The sequence below is a fragment of the Chelmon rostratus genome, chromosome 22 (assembly GCF_017976325.1).
Source record: "Chelmon rostratus isolate fCheRos1 chromosome 22, fCheRos1.pri, whole genome shotgun sequence".
NCBI classification, from domain to species: Eukaryota; Metazoa; Chordata; class Actinopteri; order Chaetodontiformes; family Chaetodontidae; genus Chelmon; species Chelmon rostratus.
This window is the reverse complement of record NC_055679.1, coordinates 5,991,897-6,019,233: the sequence shown is the minus strand read 5'-3', so window position 1 is coordinate 6,019,233 and position 27,337 is coordinate 5,991,897. Positions and strand designations below refer to the sequence as shown.

At 44.5% G+C, this 27,337-nt stretch overlaps 2 protein-coding genes across 2 annotated transcripts; one reads left to right on the top strand and one right to left on the bottom strand.

Annotated features, from left to right (window-relative positions):
* The first annotated feature begins 120 nt into the window (after positions 1-120).
* arl1 (ADP-ribosylation factor-like 1) lies at positions 121-5,356 on the top strand. Its single transcript, XM_041963493.1, has 6 exons — positions 121-216; positions 982-1,119; positions 2,406-2,487; positions 3,244-3,355; positions 3,726-3,904; positions 4,143-5,356. Exons 1-6 carry the CDS (start codon positions 213-215, stop codon positions 4,171-4,173), a joined length of 546 nt encoding a protein of 181 aa, XP_041819427.1. The 5' UTR covers positions 121-212; the 3' UTR covers positions 4,174-5,356.
* utp20 (UTP20 small subunit processome component) lies at positions 5,278-27,337 on the bottom strand. The gene is made up of 61 exons (XM_041963492.1): positions 27,196-27,337; positions 26,857-26,937; positions 26,685-26,751; positions 26,442-26,574; positions 26,116-26,304; positions 25,944-26,025; positions 25,705-25,842; positions 25,110-25,265; positions 24,840-24,992; positions 24,620-24,754; positions 24,134-24,211; positions 23,857-24,035; positions 23,520-23,681; positions 23,171-23,259; positions 22,604-22,709; positions 22,338-22,488; positions 22,134-22,196; positions 21,868-22,035; positions 21,240-21,316; positions 20,999-21,078; positions 20,582-20,837; positions 20,295-20,483; positions 19,975-20,065; positions 19,720-19,805; positions 18,991-19,116; positions 17,873-18,039; positions 17,001-17,209; positions 16,078-16,221; positions 15,883-15,962; positions 15,505-15,740; positions 15,268-15,412; positions 15,020-15,107; positions 14,487-14,630; positions 14,295-14,348; positions 13,961-14,113; positions 13,688-13,843; positions 13,427-13,567; positions 13,151-13,288; positions 12,895-13,034; positions 12,630-12,712; positions 12,195-12,517; positions 11,972-12,111; positions 11,648-11,804; positions 11,301-11,399; positions 11,037-11,204; positions 10,520-10,686; positions 10,275-10,422; positions 10,011-10,127; positions 9,714-9,884; positions 9,375-9,506; positions 9,180-9,290; positions 8,928-9,077; positions 8,587-8,769; positions 8,319-8,450; positions 8,103-8,235; positions 7,631-7,815; positions 7,450-7,521; positions 7,088-7,360; positions 6,439-6,565; positions 6,157-6,302; positions 5,278-6,028 (listed from the first exon to the last, which is right to left on the bottom strand). The coding sequence occupies exons 1-61, from the start codon at positions 27,244-27,246 to the stop codon at positions 5,873-5,875; spliced, it is 8,454 nt and encodes a 2,817-aa protein (XP_041819426.1). The 5' UTR covers positions 27,247-27,337; the 3' UTR covers positions 5,278-5,872.

Here is a 27,337-nt window from a genome sequence, read left to right as displayed (position 1 = left end):
AATTTAATTGTTGGAAATATATAATTTGTGCTGTTAGTTTTTTTTAAATCAATTTTACATTAAAAGTTAACATTTTGCGTGTGTCGAATCTTGCGAACACATATCCAAGCGAGAGTCGGTGATATCATTCAGCGACACGTCAACCATACGGAAGAAGGTCTCTGTCCAACCTGCTACCGTATTGCTGACACAAGAACCGCATTATAACCAAAATGGGTGAGTATTTAAATTGTTGCTCGATAAAATTATGTATTTGTCATTGAATACCTATATGAATAATTAGTTAACGGTATTGTTCTATGCTTTGTATCTTAAACGCGCGGTGCGACTGTTGCCAGTTAGCTATCGTAGCTAACGTTAGCTGTTGACAGTGAATGCCGTATGCTTTTCATCCGTAATGTTTTTGTCGGGAACATCTCCTGAACGTTTTCTTCCCAAGCTTTTCGTGTGATCTGTTTCATAGTTATGTACATATTGACATCAAGGATATCACAGATGAACCACGACAACCTGCAGTCTCCAGTTAATTCCATCGTGCAGTAACATCTGTGACTGTAGCTAAGCTAACCTCAGCTAACTTGCTCAACCACCTGAGTGATGCTGACAGCGAGGCCACTGTCATGGCAATCAGGAAAAGAGCTGCTCTCACTCTTTTCACTCATTCACTTTTCTCTGTTTCTGTAATTCAACAATGACTCCCATCGACTACAATTTATTTGCAGTTGTTTAATCATTGATTAACTGTTAGACTTTCATTATTTGAGATATCATTAAGGTAATGCGAAGTCAGAACAATGTAAAATGTCCACAATTGGGTCACCAGACACCAAAGTGATATATTACATCCAATACACCCAAAGTATTAAATTCATAATGAAGATGGAACAAACACGTTTGCTATTTTGGTTGATCATTTTCCTCCCAGCCACTAATGTAAAGCTAATTTTCTCACTGATTTCTCCCCATGTGTCTATTCTTCAGGTGGTTTCTTCTCTAGCATCTTCTCGGGCCTGTTTGGCACCAGGGAGATGAGGATTTTGATCCTGGGTTTGGATGGTGCTGGAAAAACAACCATTCTTTACCGGCTACAGGTTGGAGAGGTGGTCACCACAATCCCCAGTATGTACTGGTTTGGTCTTAGTGTTAATTCCTCCTCACACAATAACCTTAGATTCACATCAGTTAAACTCTCATCTTGTCAGACATAGTGGTATGAGATCAAGCTCTTTATGTACAACAATTAGATTATGAATGGCATCACCCAGTAATACTGCAGGCAAATGCTGCTACAAGGAGAGCCAGACACAGGCAGCCAGTCTTGTTAGCATTCTTCTTTGACGACTTTCAAGAGAAGTGGTCTTGGAATCCATCCTCTCGTCTGACGGGTCTCCCTAAAAACTTGGTGTTTCACACAGAAATACCAGATGGGCGTCGTTTCACAGGGCAGAGCAGTGCAGACTTCAGTGAGCTGCGTGACAGTCTGAGTGCACGTTGTTGTCACACCTGTGTACATGGCAATTGTTAGTCTGCTATGCAAGCCTGTTCGGGCGGTTTGCCTTCAGGGCTTTCTGCCAGAACACCTTTAGGTGGTCAGGTTACATAAAGAGAGACAAAGTCCATGTAGGGAACAGGATGTGGTGGATGAACAGGTCAAACACAGGGCTTTCATACAGGAGACAGGGGTTCGAGTACAATGCAAAAGTCAACAATTACTCTTTTTTTTTTTTTTTGACTTAGTTGACTTGTCATTTTCATTTATTGAAATGATTGAAGTGATTATTGTTGTATTCAGTATTCAGTTGCAGTTTGGCTACGTTTAGGCACCAAAACTACTTGGTAAGGTTGAGGAAAAGATCATGGTTTGGGACAAGGGATACAAACAGTGGCTTTCTGGCTGAAAGCCAAACTTCCGCCCAAACAGGCTTGCTGGGCATCGACTGAATCTACTGATGCAGGACACTATATTGATATCAGAATACCGACCGCCCCCGGCAGTTGTTCACAATTTAAGCATTTTCCTTGTTATTTTCCCCTGTGATAATACACATGCTGAATATTTGCATGTTTGCCCCTCACAAAAACACAGACTTCCATTACCCATATGCTGTGTCACTGTGGTTTGTTGATTTGGGCATCTTTGTGGAGCACCAAACATTTAAAGGCAGAATACTTTAGATTTTAAGTTTTCTAATTGGTAATCAGCATTTGACATTTCTTTTATTACATTAAGTCTCTACAAACCTATTTTCTCCTAATATCTTCCTAACATTACAAAGTGATTAAGAATAGATATTGAACTTGTCTTCAGCAGAAATATCAGCCTGTACATGCAAATGAGACGATAGTCATAATAAGGCTTGTGTTCTCTGCCCTGACTGTACCCATTTGGATTTCTCTCTGCACAGCAATCGGCTTCAATGTGGAGACAGTCACATACAAGAATCTGAAGTTCCAGGTGTGGGATCTGGGAGGACAGACAAGTATCAGGTAGGTGTTAGTGGCAGATGTTGACTGCTGCCGAGGTCCCAGGAGTGAATGTGTGGAAATGCATGTATGTGGAAAGTGGATGTAGCTCTGAATAGCTTGTGCCTTAGTTGATTCTTGAAATCAAGCTTTGGTATATGTCAAATGAGATTGCAGTGATACACCTTTTTCACAGTATACCATGGTATCAAAATTGACTTATCATACCGTAGACATTTGCTCATCTATGGTATTGAATACTACTGGATTAGTGTTACTTTAAAAAAAATATATATATATATAAAGTTTCCTGTCTGTCAGGACATAATAAAAAAATATATAATAGTGTTTATTCAACCCCAAAAAGCCCTTCTGTCTTCATTCCTTCAATGGCTATTGTAGCTGCTGCTACTGCTGATAATAATAATAATAATAATAACAACAATAATAATAGTGTAAGACTAGTGTGTTGTGAAATGATATTTTCTGAGACACCACCGTACCATGCAGATCTCATACTGTTGCAACTCCAATGTCAAATTTAAGATATTACATTTAGAGCCTATACAGTTTTGTACAGTACAATTGGCTGTGGTAAAAACTTCTCATCTCTCCACCATCCACTTTTCCTGTTTTTACATTATTTTAACCTCACTTTTTAAATGTTTGAACTTTTTTTTTTGTCCCTTCTCATTCTTGCATCTTCGACGGAGCTTTTCTCCGACCCCTTCATCCTCCTCTCCAGTCTGACCACCTTCTGCTCCTCTCTCTGCTCGACAGGCCCTACTGGCGGTGTTATTACTCAAACACAGATGCAGTTATCTACGTTGTTGACAGCAGTGACCGCGACAGGATGGGCATCTCAAAGTCTGAGCTGGTGGCCATGTTGGAGGTAAACGGGCTTACTCTCAACTACCACCTAAACACGTTGAACAAGTCAGATGTGAGGGATTTCACTGCATGCTCGAACCATCATTCTGGCAGCAGAGCTGTAGGGATGTGTAGCCTCAAACTACTGAAGAACCTTTGGGAAGATTTGTCTACAGCGAATCAACTCTAATCATATTGAAAATACTCTGCCACCATGAGGTCACATTATCTGTTTAACACTGGTTCTTGACAAGATACTGTGAAATGTTTGCCTTAATTACACAGATAATTTTCGCCGCCACTTGGCAAATGTTTGGTTGTACTTTTTGTAAGTAAGAGCTCAAAGTGTCTTGTTTTCATGATGCAATTCTGCAACCTTGTGCTTGAACCAGGAGGAAGAGCTGAAGAAAGCCATCCTGGTTGTATTTGCAAACAAGCAGGACATGGACCAGGCAATGACGCCCACGGAGGTGGCCAACGCTCTGGGCCTTCCTGCCCTCAAAGACAGAAAATGGCAGATATTCAAGACCTCGGCCACAAAGGGCACAGGGCTGGATGAGGCAATGGAATGGTAGGCTTTACCATACTATGTTGAGAAATAATAGAAAAAAAGTAACTTTACTCAACATAAAACTCAACACCATATTAGATATCTGCTGTAATCAGAGAAATTCGGAGGTAAATGACTGTGGAGGGCTTATAAAAAAGTTGACTAGATTACGCATTAGTTCACATTCAGTAGATATTGGCCAATATGTTAACCAATTTGTGTTTACTAAAACTGAATTGTATTTGTTGTGTCCTCGTAGGCTGGTGGATTCCCTGAAGAGTCGGCAGTAAAGGCTCTCACCCGTTTTGTACAGACACCTGACCTTGGACCCTCCTGTATGAAGCCTTGTGACTGACCCCCCACCCCCACCCCCCACTTGCCACTGGACCAGTGATTGCACTCCTCCCCCTCTCCAACCCACCTGAAGCCTTGGCCAAGCCCTCCCAATGCCTAACGCCTTTCAAGCCTGGGACTTAGAAGCGAAGGCTGCAGTAATGTCTGGACTGGGCATGAACACACTTAAGCCCCCATCCCTCCCAATCTTTGAGGCACAAGTGAAGGTTTTAGTGAGCTGTATGACTTCAGTGATGGATGGGCAACGAGTTAGTATCTACATTTGTTATGTGTTTTGCAAATGGAAAAAACACCTGTGAATGGACATGTTAAATGTTGCTAATTTTATGAATCCATTTGTAATACTGTCAACACTCAAGTTATAATGGATTAATAGGAATAAATAAGACTCTGTGATAAACCCGTCCTCTCTGATCATCTGCAGTCTTTCTGAAATCAGGTGTCTTCGCTGAACAATAATAGCTCCCTCTTCTTCCAGAGGGGTGAAGTCCTTCACACGTAGTAAAACTAGAAAATCAGTAGTATGTCAGTGAAAAGATGCCATGAAGTTCCACCAGGAGGCAGCATTTTCATCACAAACATCGCTTCTGCTCCAGACCTGAGCACAGATGAGGACACATCATCACGGAGAAGCAACTGCGGGACTGCCAACTCATTTGACAATTTTTAGCAGTATGCTGGACTGGCCATAGAATTTCCATGTTTAGTGCAGCGAATATGGAATGCAGCTTTGGATACCTCCCTGTAAACAATCTGCTGGCTTGTGTGAAATCGCAAATTTGGCCTTAAACAGTGACGACGAAAAAAAACAAACTGCTATATGTCCTCTGGCCAAGTATTACTGCAGCCTGGGCTGTTTTTGTACAATATTGTCAGGCAGATGCAATGTCATGGATTTCTATTGTTTTTTCCTCTTCATGTGTGTTGTTCCCATGTTTTTTTTGTTTTATAATTTTGACATTAAAACCCTTTTCCGTTGAAATCCCTGAGTACAGCTTTGGCATATTAATAGTATAGTAACTAAACACTAACTGTATGCTCAAAGTTTTATGGTTGCATATTTATATCTGCTTGTACAGTGAAAATGATTCTCAGTAAAGATTGCTATCAGTGATTGTACCATTTTGTGTCTGATCTTTTTTTAATTACAAAAGTTGGACATTTAACTACACAGGGTATAAATCTGACAACAATTCTACACTTTGTTCAGAGCAGGAAAGTAAAAACAGAGTTCAGCTTTGATCTGGCAATTCATATGGATTCATGTCATTACCGATGCAGAGACATCCTGCTGTGTAACAGGTGTTGGATGATTTAATTCCTTTTACACACACACGAGGATGTTGGATACATAACAAGAGATGGGTTAGGTCATTAATTTGCATGTGAGAAGAACAAGGATGTTGTAAAAATCCCAGCCAACCACCAGCGAGAACCATCAGTTTTGTCTTTCCTGCCTCAGTGTGATGTTTGCTTCGTGAACTGACAAAATAATTAGAATGGTAAAAGTCATGAGGTGAGACTTGTATATATCTGGCCAGGTAGCCCACAAGGCAAATCAAGAGTCACTTTCCTGGGTCAACTGGCCAGCTTTCATTCCCACCTTGTTAAAACGGATGCAGCCACCTGTATGGCTCACTGCACCATGGCCAGGTCTTTGAGCGCGTGGCTCCGGTGCTTCTTGGCTTTGTATCCGGGCCGAAGGAACTCGATCTTTCTTTTCTTGGCTTCGATCTTGTTCTTGTGTTTCTTGAGTTTCTTCTTAGCTGCGATGTCTGGGTTAGCCACAGCCTGGGAAATCAGAAGACAAGCGTCATTTTTTTCTCTAGGACTAAAGTTGTTGCTCTTGTGTGTGTGTGTGTGTGTGTGTGTGTGTGTGTGTGTGTGTGTGTGTGTGTACGCTTTGGTGTCCATCATACCTGCATGGCTCTGTGTCGTTTGCGTGCCGCTCGCCTCTTTGAAAACTCCTTCTGAACAGCAGAGAAGGCCAGGGAGAATCTCTCCAGCCCCACTCGTTTCTTCAGCAGCTCTATCAGCTCCTGCGCCAGGTTCTTCAGCGTGGGATCTGGACAAAGAGTTCAGTGGAATCACTTTTGATATTTGTCAGAAGTCTGAGGTTTATTTCACAGTTCACTTCCCACATGTTAGACCCTGTGACAAATAGTTTTCTAGGCTTTCCAATACAGTCTAAGAGCAGTTACCTTGGTCTGCATAGGTGCTGTCCAGCTCCCTGTACAGAGGAGTGATGATGGTGGTCAGGTAGGGGCCGAGTCGCTCCTTCCCCAGGTTCATGGCTATCGCTCCCAGGAACTTAAACACACACGTTCTCTGCAGGAGCGAGCGCAGGGAAAGAAAATTAAATAACTTAACAACTTAATGGAAAGGCTGAAATGTTAAAATTCAAATACAATGACATGCAAGTTTTGACAGAGTGGCTGTCTTTACAAACATGTTCTGGCTGTGCTAAGTGCTTCAACAGAACATGAATGGAAGTCGATTATTCGCTCTCCATTTAGCTCTGTTTCGGTCGCCACCATCTGGTTCTTTCCTTAAATGCTCCACTATGACCACTAGCTAGATGCTAAAGAAGATGCTTAAGTTTTCTGTAGAGCTGGTCAGGTGATATTTCTTTGTGCATTCACAACTCAGCAGCCTCCTTCACATAAATATAGTAATGTGATCCATTGCTCTTAGAAAAATATTAAATAGCACAACTTTAACATAGAAACACTCTGCATATTTCAGAACATAAGACTAGAGTAAACTTAAAGATGTAATTCAACGATCTTTTGCATTTAGTCACTGCTCAACCAGAGAAATGGACATGTAACCCCTAATTTATATGTGTACCTTCAGGGGAACTTTGGGGGTGTGTGCTGCCTCTCTCTTGGCCATCAGTGACAGCTTATTAATCAACCACAGCAGGGAAGGAGGCCGATCATCCTTGTCATCTTCCTCCTCTTCCTTGTCTTTCTCTTCGTTCCCCTCTTCTTCTCCGTCCTCTTCATCTCCGCTCTCCCTCTGCTCCTCCTCCTCTTTCACTTCCTCCTGAGGGGAGGTGACGTCAGACTCGGGGGAAACGAGGTAGATCACCTTGCCGACGAACAGCAGGTTCTTGATCACCTGCGGGCGGAGCACAACACGCACGTCAATCAAATCTCGTGTGTGAGTTTGAATTTCGACTGAAATGTGTTTTGGTGGAGTTTGGGCACCTGCTCTCCTGACGCCGTGTCTAGGAACTTGGACTGTAGCTGATGGCAGAAAGATAACGCCAGCTCTCTCATCTAAATGTCATCAAGAAGGCAGGAAAACAAGAGAACCTTTGTTTAAGTAATGACAATAAGACGCAGAAATCAGACCACTGCAGGAAAAGCACGTGCTCCTTGGCCTCACCTTCTTGTCCAGGTTGCTGGTGATGAAGGCTGTGGCCGCCACCTGAGGGGAAGCATCTGCTCCCTCTCCTCTCCAAACAGCGACCAGCTGCTCTGCCTGATGGGCTGCAAACAGCTGACCAAAAAGCTGCGAGGCCGTCAGCCACACCCAGCAGTGAGGGTACCGCAGGTGGCCTTCAATGTGATCTGCAGGAAGCACATGTGACAAAAAAGTGAGTGCATGTGGAGTGTGTGTGCATGTAAGCCAGGCATGTCAAACTGATTCCATAAAGGGCCGTGTGGCTGCAGGTTGGAATCAATTAATCAGCTGATTTCAGTCTTCAGCTGATAACTAATGATCCCTTGATGTTGATTGGTTGGCCTGGTGCGCCTCTTTGGTTGGAACCAAAACCTGCAGCCACACGCCCCTTTATGAAATCAGTTTGACATATGTGATGTAAGCGATGGAGAGGTGGTGTGTGTCAGTGCTTTACCCCAGATTTGACGGAGTGTATCATGAGGCTTGCTGAGCTCCAGCAGGCCGCAGTGTTTGCTCAGTTTGGTGATGAGAGTCAGAAAGCTGAACAACAGCCTATCTGCCCCTTTCTCATCCTGCTCCTCCTCGATCTGAAAGACAACACAGAGTTACGCTTTCTTTTCCTCGGGTTTCAAACTCGTGGCCAATGGGGGGTGCAAATGTGTCGCCTCACGTCTTCGTAGTTGTCGGGGTTTATCGCTCTCTCCAGCAGAGGCAGCAGGTCGTCCAGGTGACGGGCGAACTTCTCCTCCTCCACCTCCACGAACAGACCACAAATCTGAGCCCCGAGACGCCGCAGGCTGGCCTGGGAGGGCGAGAAGGTCAGCGGATTAAATAAGTTCTTATTAAAAAATATTGAAGACTTTGAAACATGGGAAAAAAATCACCAAAAGTACTGAAAAGCACACAGCAAAAATTAAACAAACTGAAAACCTCAATACCTTCTCTGCATTCAGCCAGGTGCTGACAAGGGAGTACAGGGTGTTCTGGTGGTTGAAGTCCAGGTGGGTAAGCAGGGCCTTGATGGCCATGGCAGCCATTTTCTTACAGCGCGCAGAGTCATCATTGACCACGACCAGCGCCAGCGGGGCAAAGAAAAGACCACTGTGCCGAAACAGCAGGTTCTGAGCGGGAAAATAAAAACATGATTTGTCGTGACTGTTTTTCGGTTGCCTTTGTTTGGGCTATGCTCCACTGGTTAAATGTGTAATGTCAGGATGCTGCCATATGCACGCAGTATTAACCACAGTGCATGTGCAGACTTGAGAGGAAATTTACTCACCTTAGGGAAAGTCTGGAAGATGTAGGCCAGCATCTCCAGCACAGACTCCCTGCCTGTGTCGTGCTCATACTGCAGCTGGGACACCACAAAGTCCAGGTGTCTCTTCAGCTTCCTCCCCAGTGGATAGTCCAGCAGGTATTTTAGATAGATCTACAAAGCATGAACAGTAGCTGAGCACGTGACTTTTAAACATTTCTGTCATTCACTGTACAGTAGTGAGGCAACATGTGACCTTCTTTCATGTGCGAGTACCTGTCGGCAGTGGATTCTGATCATAGCGTTGCTGCCGGTGACGGACAGCTTGGACACTTTTTTCAACACCTCCTCCATCTCTGGAACAATGAGCTTCCTGGACAGAATCGCCTGGAGGAGACGGAGACAAATACACATGTAAACACGTAGCTCAGGGGGCTTGATCTTCGATTTCGAGATCTGGTCACTGGTCACCTTCAGCAGGCCAAACGCCGTGGCCTGACGAGACTGGTCGTAGATGTCCTCCTCTGCGTATCCCAGCAGCACCTGCAGTTGTGTTTCTGAAATCTTGTTACTTTTGACATTCTTCACCAGTATGGTGATGGTCTGTGAGACAAACAGACAGAATGGACATCATAAATCAATACACCAGCTCTATCTTCATTAGTTTTATTAGTTTTGTCCAATCCAGGGAGGCCATGATATTTCATACTGTAAAACCTAAGAGAAATTTTCTCAAACAATACACTGACAGACTGCATCACTGTTTATCTTCAGGTGTGTGCATATATGTGTATGTATTATTTGCGGTACCTTGAAGCAGTTCTGGACAAGGTGGTAGTTCTCCCCGCGGGCAGCTCCGGCCTTGGAGTAATCCTTCAGCAGGACAAAGAGCTGCTTGGTCAGCTGGTCGGCGTTCTGCTCCACAGCTGGCAGAGGGAACTTCAACAGCCAAGTGAACGCCACCAGAGCCTCTGTGATCACCTGAGCGTCAAGAGGAGGGAGTGCAAGTTATAATCTCCATCTCATTTATTTGAGAGACGGGAGTGGGTTTGATCAACCGATGGCGGGGCGATAAAAGGTGCCCGTGCACACATTAAATGCGAGCACCTTGACGTGCATGGAGTTGAGGCAGTCGAGCAGCAGCAGCACGAAAGGATCCAGCATCTCCAGGGCCGAGGCCTCAGACGACGTCACTTTGGATTTCTTCAGACTCAGATGGAGCAGCTGAGAAATCAATGCACATGATGACACGCACTTCACAACACTTTTTCAGACACACACGTCTGTTACAGCATGGCCTTCCAACCAATGCTGATAAAATGTTATTTGAGATTGTTAAATAATAGCTTGGTGGAGTGTTTTAATATGCACCTTGAGGCCAGCATCCACCAGGATGTGCATGTTGGTTCGGCTGCTGACCAGAGCTTTCTGACCCCCTCTCTTTGGAGTTGGAGGCAGGAGCAGGCAGCTGGGAGGGGGCAGTCTGGGGTCTGGTGGAGGCTTAGCTGCGGCTTTCTCTCTGCAAATACACATACACAAACAGTGTCATGCATGGAAGATGGAAATAAGCATCAAAGTGATTTTCTGTGTATTGATGTGAGCTTGTGTGTGTGTACCGGTCTCTCTTGGTGAGCAGCGGCAGACTCTGGCTGACCAGGCCGTGGCACAGCAGTAAGATATCCTGGGAAGTCATGCCCCCGTTGACAAGCAGACCCAGGACCAGTCGCCTTAACACAGCACCCACCCGGTTACACACCTTCAGACTGGATGAAGTCTCCAGGATCTGAGAGGAGGGGAAATAAAAAACAGAAATAAGAAGGCGAAATGAGGAGAGCTGTGTTATACAAATAATTTTACTGCGTTTACAATATGTTAGTTATTGTCGACTATTAATTATGTTTAAAAATTGTCAAAGTTAAAATGGATTTGAAATACTTCCATGACTTTGTATTTCAAAATATGCCTGAACACAAGACGTGCACTTGAACATGATGATAGAAGCATGTTGTCTGTGAAGTGGCCTGTGTTAAGTCAAATTCAGTGCTTCGTGGCTTTCAAGAAGACTCTCACACACTGTCATCTGAGTTTAAATACATACAGAGTCTTGTAAACCTAAAATTAGTCCCTGCTCACCTCCTTCAGTGGCAGTATGAACTTGGTGACGCTCTCCTTGCTGCAAAACTGGGCCAGCAGCTCATAGGAGTCCATGCTCTTGCTGTGTCGAGCCTCCATCAGCTTGGAGACGATCCCCTTCACTTCCTTCTCCTCAGCCACAGCCCCGAACAGCTCGTTGTTGAAGATCTGACCAACAGGGAAGAAAATCAAAAATGAAAACACAATAAGTAGGCCATCCTCATTATTTGTCACAGGGGAGCCTATGTGGTGAAGTGTTCTTACATCGATGAGCATGTTCATGCACGGGTCCAGGTCACCGCTCTTCAGGGTCGGACTGAGGACTGACAGCAACTGATATACTGTGAATGTTAGCACGTGAACCTGGACAGAACGTGCACAAAGAGAGAAACAGGAGGACACATTAGGACTTCCACTGACAAGTTCAACTATTTGCTACTTGTTATTTTAACTTCTTCTTCTTTCTGAATTTGTTGACTGTGTGAAGAATTATTTGGTTTATACAATTAAACGATTAACACGACACATAATGTATTGTAACAAGTCAACAACATTTTATAATGCATTACACACACACACCAACACACAAACACGTGACTTTGTGCTCATACCTGGTAGCCTTTGACCAAGACCGACTGCATTTCTTTGAGCAGGTACTGCAGGTACCTGCAGCCTAGAGTCTCTATGATCTTCACCAGAGTTCCCCTCGCCACGTCACGGACTTCCTGGAAACGGTTCCTCAGCACAACACACACCTTAATCAGGATCCTGGATGACACACACAATGACACAGTGTAATTTTAAACAAATGCTACACCAACATCTTTAGTGGACCTGTTTGTATACGGTATGATCTCAACATAGAATTTAGCATCAATTTTGGAAACGCATCCACTATCCAGTGTGTGTGGATTCACATACACACAGGTACATACCCAGGAAGGTTGGCCTCCATGATGTGTGGAGGCAGAGTCTGCATCAGTTTGACCATGGCGAAGGCTATCGGAATCCTCACCACCTCCTCATCCTTCACGTCCTTCGACTTCACAGCCTTGTGCTCCTCATCACGCTTTACCTAGACGTCACACACTTGTACTATTATACAGCTGTTTAAAGTTTTCCGAGCAGATTAAGACTGTATGTGTGTGCATGTAGTACCTTTGCAGTGAGGCACTTGTGCAGACGAGGCAGCACGCTGTTATTAACAGTCTGGTGGATGGCGCTGATCAGAGACTCCAGCTCCTCTTTGCTCTGCGGCAGCCCGCTGGCCACTGCGGTGGGTGTAGGAGCTGCTGGCCCCTTGGCTCCAGAGGCTTCCTTAGAGACAGTATCCTTTTCTGCTTTGGTGGTGTCCGTTTCCATGGGATCATCAGATGCAGCAGTGTTACCGTCTACCTCCATTGCCTCCTCATCGTCACTTGCGTCCGATTCATCGGCTGCAGGTTGCTCCTCATCATCTGCGTCGATTGCAACGCTCCCAGCTTGATAAAATGTGTTTGATTTAGGATGTTTCATTATGTAAAAATAAAATTAAACATGCTTGTTTGAAAGTATGTTAAGTGACCAGAAATTAGCATGCAGTTGGTCGCTCACCCTCTCTGGCCTTGGCAGCCTCCATTTCTCTGCTGAGGGTCTGATGGTCGAAATGGAAAGCTTCCAGGACTGTAACCAGCAAGCTGGATTTCAGGAGGCACAACACAGAAAAGAGAAGAAGGAGGAGAGTGAGTCACGTCGTGCAGCGTTTATAAAATGCTTTAACAAATTAATTAAAGGTACGTATAATCACTGAAAATAAAGATGCTCATTAAAAAGCAATGCAGTGGTGAATAAAATCTGATTTATAAGCAGACAATCTCACCTGACAGCCAGTTTCTGCTCAGCCTGCGCTGTCTGCAGGATGTGGATGAAGTGTTTCAGGTAGTAGAGGTACCTGGACCAGGTCAGCCTGCGGCACACTGCGCCCACCACCTCCACCGACGCTGATATCATGTTCTCATGCTGCATTATGTGAGGAAAGGACTGGTTAGACATGCAAACTAACACACAAAATATGCATATTTTAATACATTTTGAAATAAAACAGCTTCCTGCTAGTCTTTGTGTGCACAGGTCACCTTTAGCATCTTCTCATCGAGCAGGGCCGTCATGGCGTACGGCATGATGTAGTTTTGGAGAGAACGAGGTGTCAACACCAACTGGCCCTCGTTCAGCTGCTTGGCCAACTTCCTCAGGGCACGACCCCGACGGTGGATCTAAACAGAAAGAAGAAGAAAAACACACACGTCATGTCACATGTCAGTGTGCGGGGTTCTGTGTGTGTGTTTGTGTGTGAGACAGTAAAATAAAACTAGAGAAAAGGAGATGGAGGAGTGACTTTTCACAGTTTTTACCTGGATGTGCTTCATGTGCTCAAAGAAGTCAGACTCCAGATCATTGTAGTCGGTGAGCTGTACCAGGTCTCTGAACTCTTTCTTGGAGGGAAAGGTCTTCACCAGGCAGGCCAGTACCGTGGTGTAGTCATGCTGCACACTCTGGAAGAGTGAAGGCAGAGAGTAGAGGATGAGACTTCCTTCATACTGAGCGAGTTCACAGCATTCCTCTCGATACAGCTAGGGTGTTTAGAAATGGGAGGAGAGGTGCGTGTTCCTAACCTCTGTCTTGCTGCGAAGCCCCTTGTGCACAGCGTCCAGGATGGTGTGTTGTACGATGTCCCTGTAGATCTGCTCTCCAGGCCCAACTACTGCCAGCTGGGTGATCACCGCAGACAGACACAAGGTGGCGTTGTCTGCCAGCGACATGTCCCCGATCTACATCAAAAGGAGGGAGAGAGGAGGGAGGAATGGAAAAATCAAACAGATACTGACATCCCTGTTGGGCTGTAGCTATTAGTTTAGGCAGCGCATCTGTATCATGTATCTGCTTACCTCATAGGTGTGGAAGCAGTTGTGTATGATGGTGTTGATGTAGTCCAGGTCCAGAGTGGTCATGTCTTTGACTCGCCTGGTGGCGTCTTGGAAAGCCGTCAGGCGTACGTCAAAGTAGATCTCGTCCAAGTGTCGACTGTCAAATGCGTTGAGCTGGAGAGGGCGAGCAGGAAATGATGAGCATTGTCTTACTGGTTGCAACATTACGAATCCGGTGTAAGTGTTGATGGGGTTTGATAGGTGACAGATTTTTGCGGGGACCACTACGGGAATTTTCAGGTAAATGTGTAAATAATACTGTGATATTTAAAGAGAATATAATCAGTGATCATACCTTCGTGGCTAAATCAGTGATGTACATGAGGGAAGGCTCCAGATCTGACAGAGTCTGAAAGCAGAGCGGCACAGACATTTTAAGAGGGAGGAAGATTCATTAAAAAACAAACATTCTAAGCAGTCACGGTACCTAGACCAAAAATGTATCATCACATCTAAACCCAATATTTTCTTCAGTTCTTTGCTATACCTGAAAGACATTGGTGAGGGCCTGCCTGGGCAGCTTGTTGTGGATGATGGAAAAGAGCTTGCTGAGTGGCCGCAGGAAGGCGGAGGGCTGCACACACTGCCGCAGCAGGTTCTGCACTGTGGCCAGGATGTCGATTTCTGTCTCCTGAAATAAACACGCAGGAAGATCGTTCATGGGCAGCATGAGGACACATCCACACAATCCATTCCAAACAACTCTAAACAAAGCCCAAACAAAGTATTTTTTGCCCTGAGTTCCACCCCCCAGGCGCACATGCTTTTCTGGACACTTGCAAACTGTACCTCCTTCACCAGACTAAAATCCCTGACCGTGCCTCTGACCCCACCGTTTTCATAACTTTTATCATTTAATTGGTAGAGATAGTTGGAGGTGGTAAACACGGCCTTGGAGGCTCCATTCAAGGCAGAAAACTCTTGATCTACCATCAAATATCGGATCGTTATGAAATCAACCAGCTTTTCTGGGCATGACATTTTTCATACAACAGATAAATAACAAGTTATTAGTCATACCGGAGGATTGTTGGCTTTCTGGAGGTAAGGCAGCAACAGGCTGATGAGCACTGAGCTCTGCTCCTTGTCGCTCACAAATCGACTGACCCTGACAGAGAGAAAGTCACACATTCAGAAATGTGTTCAAGGAGACAAAGAGAAGTGCAGAGAACAAACACGTCTTACATGCACTGAAACACAGCTGCAATGATTAGTTGGCTGTGTGTGTGAGAAATGTGAAAATGCGCTCATCCAAATACAAAACTAACTTGGAGAGGATGTTGAGCTCTTTGGCCACCTGTGCCCTGAACTTCTTCTTCTTGAGTCTGTCGGTGTTGCGCACAACCCCGCTGAGGTACTGCAGCAGGGTGGATATGTGAGGCAGCAGCAGTCTGGAGCCCTGAGTTAATGAGTCTGGAGGATATACGACAACAATTAGCCTGACACTGGAGTTAGGAAATACACTAAGGATAAAAAAAAAAAAACAAAACAAAAAAACTGCTAACCTGCAGTGACAAGAGCGCCCTCTTCTGGCTGCGGGAACACACAGCCGTTCACACTCAGCTCTTTTTCAGTCTCTGAGGCAACAAAGTCTTCAGTGGTTGCGAGAGACTCTGCTATGTCCATTACCACGGCGATGGTCGCCGGAGAAGCATTCTTGGCTGAGAGGAGGGCGAAGACGTTAAGGAGGACATCACACTCCGGCTGGTTTGTCCTCTGCTTGGCCAAGAGCGGGAAGCACCTGAAAGTACCATTCAAAAAAAATCTTTGTACCTCCTTCTTTAACTCACTCTGGATGGAAACTACTATTAAATGGTAGAGAAGTTCAGGTAGATAGAATGTGATGGGATTAAGACAGATGGAGAAGAGAGTTGGACTCTGACCTGGCGTTTTTGCTCCAGACATGGATGAGTTTCAGCAGAGGCGTGGGGGAGTAAGGGCTCTCCGTGGGGAGACGGCACACCTGCACAAAAAGACATGTAAACTCCTCGGCGAGCCAGAAATGCATGGACAAAGAAAACAAACACAGCAATAAAAAAACCCAGAATAAAAACACAAAAGGTGTTTGCAGAACGTACCTGAGGCCAGACCACAGCCTCAAAGACAGCGTCCAGCTCATCTCCACTGAAGCTGTAGGAGTCGAAGCTGTCAAAAAAGTCCTGGATCCTCAGGATGCCGAGTCGCCTCAGGTTCTTCAGAGGACTGATGCAACCTCCACGTAGCTGCAGACAACAGGTGAAGAATTCAACACTCAGAAATCAGGATGCAGAGTTATTTTTTTTAGGTTTGCATCTCTAAATGCAGGGGGTTGTTATATAGTGTTGTAACAAAACATTCAAGAACAAATATATTTACTGGCTTTTGATGATGTTTCTAGTCTTTTTCATGTCTTTGCTCACATTTGTAAGATCAGGTGGCACCACAGTAAATAATTAATCTCCAGTTATCTGTGATCATTGTACATGCTTTGGTCTTTGCCACCCAGTCAGATTTTATCCATTTGTGGGGGGTCAAGGCTCAGTGGTCCAAGGGAGGATCTAAGACCTGGTTGCATTCATTTCAGAACTTACATGGTTGCATTTATAATTCTCGCTTTTTTCTTGTTCTTTTTTAAATGACACAAAAAGCACAGGACAAACCTGACTCGGTAAACACTGGAAAAAACTGTGGTAGCACTGTGATTTGATTTCTAAAACAATCTTAGTTTCCTCTTATGCATTTCAGTTACAATAAACTGCTCACGCTCGCCCTTTGGCTCACAATGGCACACTTCAACTTGTAGGTCAATCACACACTTACATTTTAGAGGTAAGAATACTTGAAGGCAAAAAACACAGTATTACAGCAGCTGTATCTGAACAGCTTCAACCGCTTCAGTTTTACTTCTGGGATGCTCTCAGGTTGTCTTGGTAGTTTATACTCTATAAGGCAGAATTTAGGAATCTGACCACTAGCAATACAGAAACAAACAAGTATTCCTATGGATCTCTATCCTGATTACCTGGTCCCTGTTATCCAGGACGGTGGACACCGAGGCGGTGACACACAGCAGGATCTGCAGCACCTTGGGCAGGTAGATGTGGATGAGGTGGCCCAGTTTCTGGATCACCACATTGATGATGTTCAGCAGGCTGTGCTGGCGGCCCAGCGGCAGGACGGCGCCCACGTCTGTCTCAGCTACTGCTTTCTCCACTGCTGCCAGGCAGGAACCTGAGGACGCGGACATGGGGGAAGATTGACCCGGGAGCTTTTACTGCTAAAATGATGATTTTAGATCTGAGTCTCAGGGGAGCATTAGTCCAACAGAGACTTCTTTTCTTGTGCAACTCCTGTGTATTGTGCTGCATATGATAAACTATTAAAATCATGCCAAATAACCCCACTGGATGCAGTCTATCTGCAGGCTGCAGCCAGTGGATGGAAGGAACAAATAAAGTCTATTTATAAAATTGCAGACAAAAATGCTCATCACAGGTTAGCAGAGCACAAATTGATGATTTCTAAATGCTTATTCTGCTTTGTTTCACTGCAAAAAAAACCCCAAAATATTAAATCTATCTTGATGTACAATCAAGAAAAACATCACATCTTTAAAGCTTTAACTGCCAAATATGAGGTGTTTTTGCAGATTACCTTAATTATTAATTATGACCAAAAAAAAATGTGTTACATTATCTTTTTCTGACAATCAACTATATACAGTATGTCAGTCCAGAAAAAACACTCTTATGTTCACGCAACATATCATGGCCCAAAGTGGCTCTACTAGTTAACTAGAAAACTAAAATTGTGGTACAGACTGCAATTTTTGTTGCTTGTTCCCTGTAGTGTTTGCATCTATGAAAATCATTTACCGCCACAGACGTGTCCTACCTTGGCTGTGATGGCAGACGGGCTCCAGCAGCAGGTTGATGAACATTCCCAGCTCCTCAGTCTGGCAACCTGCCAGGAAACGCAGAATAATAGAGGACCGGGAGGCGGCGCTCGCCTTCCCCTGGAACTTGCTGCCTGCTTTACTGCGCATCCGGCCAAACAGGATCCTGTGTCAGGAACAGCAAACACAGGGCTGGTGACTGAGAGATCAAATCAAAGAGTTAGTTACTTCTGGTCAAACTGTGGTGCATTACTGAATAGGAAAAGGGCAAAGTAATCAAAAACCAGGTATTAAAAAAATGAATCCCATCACCCTTTACTTCTTTCAATGACTTATGTATGAACATGTCTACTGCTTCCCACAGTGCATCTCTGATGGCTGATTTCCTGCAACCACTGGTTGCAATGAAGCACAGAACCAATATTATTAATAAGTCAACAATGAAAGTGTGGGAGACAGATTGGTTGAGGCCCGAGCCTCTAGAAACATATTCTTCTTTTAAAAAAAGAAGAATATGCTCTGCTGGTTTCCTGCAGGTGAAAGGCAGCTTACGAGCTGTCTCATTATCGAATATATAACCTGTGGGTGCTGTTTTATGGTTCAGTAAAAAAATACATACAAAATGAGTAAAGTTGTTAGCAAGTTCAAGCAAAAGTTTGACTTAAGACTTAATCACTGTCCTGCAGCAAACTAAACAAGAAGACTGATACCGCTCTCATGTCTGTCAATTAGATATGAAGCTACAACCTGCTGTTTGCCCCTGCTTTCAGTCTTTATGCTACGCTAAGCTAACCAGTGTTAGCACAACTCATCATTTTCACATATTGTTTTTTTTGTGCGGATTTTACAAACAAGTTTTAACGTGTTAATTATTGAAAGTTAGAAGTGCTGGATAATGAATTTTGTCACCTTTTGACAGAGCGAGGCAAGCTTTTTCCTCCTGTTTCAAGTCTTTATGTTAAGCTAAGCTAACTGGACAGACATCAGAGTGGTATCAATCTTCTCATCATCAAGAAAGCAAATAAATGCACTTTCCAAAATGTATACTCCTATTTGATAGATAATGAAAACAAAATTAAAACATACACACACAAACGGACACACGCACACACACTACCTCATGAGAAGAGGAATGAGTCTGGCTCTGTTGGAAGCATCAACCACTCCTGTCTCCTCAGAGATGTTGAAATGGACAATCTCCTCTTTGAAGTGTTTGTCATCCAGGAGCTTCTCAAGATTCTCCCTGAACACACAAAACACAAACACACACACAAAAACAAGGTCAACCCTGCGACATCACCCCTGCATCTTGGAGTGCTTCAGTGTCTTGTGCGAAGAGACTCAAACTTGGTTAAAAAAAACTCCTAATTGTCCAAAATGCTGCCTCATAATGATGTTATATGTGCATATGATAATCAAGTTAATAACTAGTATCGCCATGTACATCCTAAGATATGGATTCATTCAAACAAACCAGGTCAGTGTGACAGCGTGATCCTGAACAAAGTCACACAAAATATAAGTCACACACACAAGCATCTGTAATGCAAAACTTCCCAGGAAATACACATCAGTCTGCAGGTCCGCTTGGAGGCACAGTAAACGGATAGCTTAATAACAGACAATAGAGGGCATGATGTCAGGCAGTCAGCACCAAGGTGGAAGTTAACATTCCTCCGCCTGTAACCATAGAGGGTTGAGGACGAGAGCTCTGATTCCTATCCAAGACGCTCACAATGAATCCATTGAGGAAAAGAAAGAATGGGAGCTTGTTGCTTTAAGAGAAATGTTACTGTATATCTATTTTCCTGCCCATCTCTTAAGGTGGTTAAGGTAGTTTTCTTACTTGTATGGTACTATGTTGGGGTCTTTGTATGTGAGAACACATTCCAGAGCAATTCGCTGGATCTGCTGGTCCTGATGGCAGAGCAACTGAAAACAGAGAAGAATATATCATACTGGTTTGATATACCACCTTGATATATTAAAACAGAAAGTTTTCAGTCATGTCAAAGGGCCAGTCCCTTCTTGCATTGTTAAGAGTGTCCAGATATGTGCAAACATCTTGGTATTCACAGCAAAAAGTGTGTGTGAAGGTTACCTGGTTATAGAGCTCACTGAGGCTGCTCTCCAGGTAGAGAGAGCAAGGGTTGGTGAATTTGGCGAATACCTTCAGATGGGCAATCAGCTGTCTGTAAGAAAAAGATATTTCCCACACTATTTTCATTCACAAGCATTAAATACGTTTGCTGATAATACTTATATACTTTCACTTAAGTAATGTTTTTAATGCAGGACCTTTAATTGTAGTGGAGCACTTTCACAATGTGGTATTAGTACTTTTAGTTAGTAAAGGATCTGAATACTTCTGTCTGTCTACTGTCACAAAGCCAAACAGTCCGGGCGATTCTGATATCTTACTTTGCAGCAGCTCTCCTCGGAAGTGCCTTCCTCTCTTCTTTGCGCCCCTCCTCCTCCGCCTCCTGCTCCTCTTCCTCTCTCTCCTCCTCTTCCTCCACAGCCATCCCAGACTCTTCCAGGGCAGCATCCTTCCTCTTCCTCAAGTTCTGAGTAGGTGCCACCAGCAGGTCAGCGGGGTAAAACTCATTCCTGACAACAACAAAAAAGACATCAGGACTAGATACGTACACTCCGATGGCACAGATCAACCTGCTACGGGGGGGGGTGTAAACACTGGAAACACTGACCTGACGAATCTGAGCAGCAGAGGGCTCAGTTCCCGGCTGCGTGGTTCCACTCTGTCGGGAAACTGGGCCATGGAGCGCCACAGCAGGCTGCGGAAGTTGGGGAAGTCCGTTCTCTCGTTAGGGTCAGAGGTCAGCTTGAACTGCTCTAGGAACAGCACACCCACGTCCCCGCTCTCAATGACGTCACAGCCCGGTTCACAACCTAGACCCGACTCCTCTTCATCATCACCCTCACCATCCTCCTGCAACTCTTTTTCTGTGGCATGCACAAATCTGCTTTAGTAACACTGTATTCTACAACCACCACGTGTTGTTGTTTTAACAGTGGAGGGTCCCAGCATGTAAGACAAAAAGTTTACATGTAACTCATGACAATGTGATGCACCAGAATCCTGCAGCACAGCAGGCAGCCCTTACCAGCAAGCCCCACTACCATCTCCAGATGTTCATGGTAGACCCTCCAGAAGTCCTTGTTGTCCATCCCTCTGGCGTGACTCCTGTGAGGAGGAAAGAGATCCATTTATGATCAACGGATTCAGCGGACACCTCAACATGTTGAATATTTGTGATATTTATTCAGGTTTAACATTATCTGCCAGAGGGCCGATACAGGGTTTCATAAGAGTGTTAGTTTGAGCTGACTTAATTTTATACTCACACAAGAAGTTCAATGACTGCATCCCACAGAGGCCTGAAGTTGATGAACAGCATGGCGATGAGGTAACGCAGAGGCACCTGGAGAAAAATGAGGAGAAGAGAGACGTGTTTATGTTAAACATCTCTACCATTTATATAGTAATGAAATATCTCTCCTGTTGTATCTGTATTTGTACTTAATAGAGTTACTGTAATCTGCAATACACTCCTTAGAAGATTCGGTGTCCTAGCATCATAGCAAGTATATAATAAAAGAGGGATAATTAAATCTATGACATTTTTCTTCTTTAGGTATGTGAGGAAGTGACAAATATTACACTTGGAATGATCATATCATGATGTGAAATACTGCAATAAGAGCAACAGTGCTGCAATTAAACATTTTTAGCGACTGTATACTCGCATGCACTGCAACAGTCTGGTTTTTCATTGGTCACACTGTCCTTCAAAGCTCAGAATCTGCACATGTGTTAAGAGTCGGGAGATTCAACACCTTCCAAATCCTGCTGCAGATATTGACCAACTTTAAAACAACACACCGCAAGAATAAATGATCAATATCCTGGTGTTGCTGTTTTCCAAATGCTGAAAAGAGGAAGAAATAACAGCCAGGAGTGCTTCCTCTGTACCTGCTGGAAGGTGCCGGGCAGCCCCTGTGGCAGACTGGGCTGCACCAGGTCGTGTCTCAGCTTCCGGAGGTGCAGCAGCTTCTCCCTGTAGTCCTGCACCGAGGCCGGCACCAGCTCAGCCTGCAGGCAAACCGCGAACACGGGCTGCACCTCCACATTCTCCTCACCCTGGACAGAGGGGCACACACAAACACAAATAAGCACAAGAGCTTATAGTTTTCCTACATGTGATTGGGTTTCACGAGAATATGAGCTGACAGTCGTACCTCGGCCTGCGGAGCGAGCTCAGCCTCAAACTGAGACAGAATCCTCAAAGTCAGCAGGCGGATCTGAGAGAGATAGCAGCACACTGGTGAGTTTGGTGGTAAAAATGTTCATATTATTGTTTAGATATTCTGTGAAACTCCTGTTTAAATGTCTTTGTGTTAATAATGAGGAATCTCTTTATGTCCCTGCTTCTGTGGCTGTACCTTAGAGATGTTGGAGGAGAGGTTAGCGTGCAGGATCTGGTGAAGCTCCAGCAGTGCACCGTGGGAGAGGTGCTCTGAAACACCACTGAGTGACAGGCGGGTGTAGTAGAGGTCTGCTAACAGCAGGGCAGACAGGTCTGTAGGAAACTTCCTGTAACCAGAGTGAACACGATGGTGAGAAGTTGAAGTGAGAGAGGTGTTTACTATCTGCTGCGATAAATGGAGATTCCTCATTGCATTTAGCAACAAAAAGGGGCAGTGAGTACCGTAGGATTGAGTTGATCTTGTCCACAGAGAGCAGTGAGAGGAGCTCAGCAGAGCCGTCTAGAGTGAGGAGGCAGCTCAGGGCCTGTCTGGCGACAAACAGACCAGCTGGAGGGTGGAGAAGTGATCACGGGGCAGAGGGGCTTCAGTCAGTCTCGAGAACAGCACAACTCAACGCACAATTCAAAATCTTGCTTCTATTTTCACACTTTTTGGTTAAACACCAAAGAGAAAGAGCTTCAAGGAGGAATTAAAACCTGCAACTGATGATGCTCATTATGGATCATAAAATATTGTGCCCCTTTTTTTAAAATGAATAGTTTCAGTGTCCAACAAGTTCCTGCAGCCCATCCTTCAAATAGTTTATTTTGTCTGACCAACTATCTGGAAACTTAAATATTTGCAATACAGAGTGAAGAAAAGCAAGAAAAGTTGTTACCAGCAAATATGTGAAATTTTTTTTACTTAATAACTTAGTAATAAGACTAAAAATACAAACAACTACCGTTTCAGTTTCTTTCCCTTTTCACACAGTGTGAACATTTAAAAGAAAACAACACATCACAAACCTTTTCCCAGTTTGTCTGACTCGATCTCACACAGGAGGTGGTTCAAGAAAGTAGTCACAGCGGGAACAACAGAAAGAGGAGCGATAGGCCTGAAGAATAAAACAACATAAATACAACAGATCAGTCCGACCTTTCAGAAATGCATGCACGCAAATGAGCATGTGAGGAGGGAAGTGACATCTTTTCACATTAATAAAGACTCTTGCTGTAATATTTGACTAGTTTTCTCTGACGCTCCATGTGAAAATCTTATTCTATTAACTTAAGATTTGAGGACTGTAATAGTGCATACGTATATGTGTGTCTTCTCGTGTGGTTGTGTGTGTTTGTGTGTGTGTGTGTGTGTTACCTGAGGTGTGGCAGAAGCACCAGGGCGGCCCAGGGCAGTGACAGGTCAGTGATGGACTGGCTCTCCTCAGGAAATTTGACGAGCGACAGCACCAGCTCTGGCACTGCAGGCTGCTCTGATGTCGTACTGCTGGCCTGAACTGCCTCCTTACTGTTCAACACTCTGCTGGGGGAGAGTAAACATGTTAACCTCCTGCAAAATAATACATTCAAATCTAAACACATGAGAGGATTCATAACTGCATGAATCAGACGACCAAAGACGGAGGCTGTTTTTAAAGGTAGCCAGAATCTAACGGATGAAAATATCATATGTGATGTATGCTGTGATATCTCACCCTGTGGTTTGTCCAGTGAAGAGCAGTGGATAGGTTTCAAAGGCCATGGAGCCATCTGTGGGGGGTGGGGCTTTGGCGAGGATCAGACTCACCAATGCATCCAGGCCGCAGTGGCGAGACAGGGGGTCGCCGCGGCCGAACAAACCTGCAGTGAAGCTCAACAGGCTGGGGAGGAAGAGCTGGAGGAGAGGGAGGGACAGAAAATTTAGTGTCAGGAAGTGAAAAAAGAGAAAACAGAACCAAAAGCAGAGGAAAGCACTCTCTATCGGCAACTCACCTGTTCGAACTGTTTCATGGTGAACATCTCCTTGGTGAACTCCAGTATCAGATCTTGACCCACTGTGCTGCCAAACACCTTGTGAAGAAGACAGCGAGTCAAATTTACACAGACAAACTAACATCCTTACAGACACCCTGCATATGTGCAATATAGGGCCAAACAATTAATAAAAATATTATCGACATGGCAATATGGTGTAAAGTTGGTGTTTTTATAAAGGTAAAATTTGTCACAATGTACTATCATAAATGAGGCATCATATATAGCATCATATTCTCCAGACATAAAGGAACATGCTTGTTTGGTACAGACCCCAGCAAGAATTACATTATGATCATGTTTATAGTTTTTCAGTGAAAATGAAAAGAAATCGTGACTCATATCTGTCAAAATAATTGCGATATGATCTTTTTTTTGTATATCGTTGAGCCTTGGTGCAAAACTCTCAAAACACACATGTGATCTTGTTCTTTTGACACACACCTTCTGGACCGTCTCCTGGATGAGTGCCTTGGGAAGGGTGACGTTCTCCCCGAGGAGCAGAGAGGAGGTGATCTGGAGGAGCAGACGGGAACAAGAAGCTGACAGAGACGTGCTCTGGGTCAGCCGCAACACCGTCTGTAGACACAGCAAAATAAATGATGAAAAGAGTAAAAAGACACGTCATTGTGACTTTAAGGAGAGACTAGTGTTCCCCTGCTACCTGGCAGACATCCTCCGGCTTGGTGATCTTGGCTCCATTCCTGTGGGACACCAGGGTGTGGAGAATGAACAGCAGCCTCTCCAGCTGCTCTGTTGCCTGGCCCGCCTCTGCTCCTTTAGCCTCCATGATGCCCAGGACCTCCACCACACTGACCTGTACATGTGGACACGCCTCCGTCAGACACAAAGCGGGGAAAGTCCAGCCGCCAGGGAAGCGTTTTTGCACGTTCTGACTGAAAGTAAAACATCTTGGTGTGTGCATCTAGCCCACCTGTAAGGACTCCCACAAAACCAGGAAGTGCTCTCTGTCGACATGATTGGCTGCAGCCTCGGCCATGTGATCCAGAGCATCCCTAACAGTGTCCCACGGCAAAGAGACTCCTGGGCAGGTTGAGGGCCCGAGCTTACGCCAAGCTGCAGGGAGAGCCTGGAGAGGAAGGTGAAGAGACAGTTATTGGACAGCTTTGTTCAACCTTCAGTTCAAGGAAATGTACACATTATAAGGTTTTACATTGCTGAGTGACTGACCTCATCCATCAAATCATACAGGGAAGAAGTCTGATTCATTTCATGATTTTAACTCAACTTAACTCACACTTTGTGCTAAACCAAGTGTAACCCCTCCGTGATGTCACCCACTGGTTTGTCATGAAGCCTTGAGTATGGCATTATGGCTCTCATTAGATCTGACAGAGATCCTGGGGACACACCTTGGTGGCAACTTGTTAATCACAATTTAGCCACACCCTAAAGGATACCCTGATACCTGGAAACTCTGTGCAGTGTTCATACAGTCTTTGTGCTAAGCAAGGGACTCTGCTGAGCATTATTGTTTAGCATGTACACTCCTTGGAAAAGAAACTCACATTTGCGGCGCAGGAGTGTAACATGTTTCGGACTCCTTTGCACATTTCGAACAGCAGCTGACCTGCTCCCTCCGCCTTGCCAGGGTGCTGCTGCAGATCTGAGAACACATGATCCAGCAGGCCATCAAGATCTGGAACCTGTGTGAGACATTGAGACATCATTTTATCACTAACTTTAGGGCACAAGAAAGGAAGACAGGGGTTCATGTCTGACATCTGCTCACATGCCAGTAACCCACCTTTCTCATCAAAAAAGAGAAGCTCTCTGCCGCGAACTTGCGGATGTGTTCTTTCTTGTGTGCCAACAGTGTGCTGTATAAGCTGTGGGGAGAAAAGAGGTATTTATTTTCCACCACGCTGGAATATGGAGTCACCTGGAAAGCCTCCACAGAGTCTGATCTTGTTTCTCACCTGTAGATGTTGCTCATGTCCTTCACCATGAGCCTCCACAGGTACTTATAGAGATAGGAGAGACAGGTGAAAGCCCACTCCAAGATCTCAGTGTCCTTCGTCTCCAGCAGGGAGGTGATCAGAATGAAGAAATCAGGGAAGTGGGGGTAGAAGTCAGTCTGCAGGTCTCTGGCCAGCTGCACCACCAGGCTGGAGGGAGAAAGAGAGGAGACATGCCACTGGAGTTACTGACTGGAGTCACACTTTAACCTACAGCTAGTAAATCAACAACAATTCTGCTCATCTGGTAAACACAAGCCACATGCAAAACAATGCAGAAGACTTACTCCAGCAGAGGCTGGTAGGCCAGACTGCTCTTGACACTCAGGTGCGTTTTCAAACTCTCCACTATCGACTCCTGATGGAAAACCAGCATGTTGAATGACTGGCTCTTGTTGGAAACTCCTTTCAGAAACGTGGCTGTGGAGGAGAGACAGTCATTCTTCATTGACTACAACCACACATGTCCTAACAATTACTACAAAGTGATAATAGCAAATAACGTGGTATTTATGGTAGTTCATACGTACTGAAATGCTCTGTCAAGTTGAGGTCTCTCCATTTTGTCAGTCCTTCGGAGAAGTATGTTTCTACTTCCTGTATAAGGAGCCAAACAAGTCATTGTCTGATATAAACACAGTGAGAAGCTCGTTGTATAAATGAGAGGAACAATCATGTTGCCAAGGTATCGAGTGTACAAACCTCTGCATAAGATCCAGTCCTGTCAATACGATGAATGACATCAATGTTGACATTGGCAAGTCTTTCAGCAAATGTGAGAAACTGAAAGAGACACAGCAGAAGGGTTTAAACCTGCTAGTACAGGGAGACAACGGCTCTAACAATGTTATTGTAATACTGGGACTACATTAGGGATAGCAGGTCGAAAGCCATTTTTTGGAATAACTTATTAGAATGTGCTATGAGTGAAATTAATATTACAATAACTTGCATATAAAACATAAGTTAACAAACTGCTACTACGCTTATACAGCTGTGTCTCTATTAGCATCACGCTGCAGTAACTTTCTGGACTCTCACCCTGTAGGTGTTCTCAGATTTGTGATACGAAGACTTGGATTTAATCTTCATGTTTGCCTTGTTGCTTGAAAAGAGATGAACTGTATTCCAATGGCCGTGGTGCGATTTAAATTATTCATGAAAACTAGAATTTGTTTCTTCC

Coding starts and splice junctions, on each gene's coding strand:
- arl1 (XM_041963493.1), top strand. Junction 1,120..2,405: donor GGTGGTCACCACAATCCCCA/GTATGTACTGGT, acceptor CTCTCTGCACAG/CAATCGGCTTCAATGTGGAG. Junction 2,488..3,243: donor GGAGGACAGACAAGTATCAG/GTAGGTGTTAGT, acceptor TCTGCTCGACAG/GCCCTACTGGCGGTGTTATT.
- utp20 (XM_041963492.1), bottom strand. CDS start 27,246: ATGAAGATTAAATCCAAGTCTTCGTATCACAAATCTGAGAACACCTAC. Junction 12,518..12,629: donor GGCTGCCAAGGCCAGAGAGG/GTGAGCGACCAA, acceptor CATTTTATCAAG/CTGGGAGCGTTGCAATCGAC. Junction 9,291..9,374: donor CGGCGTTTGGCCTGCTGAAG/GTGACCAGTGAC, acceptor CGTCTCCTCCAG/GCGATTCTGTCCAGGAAGCT.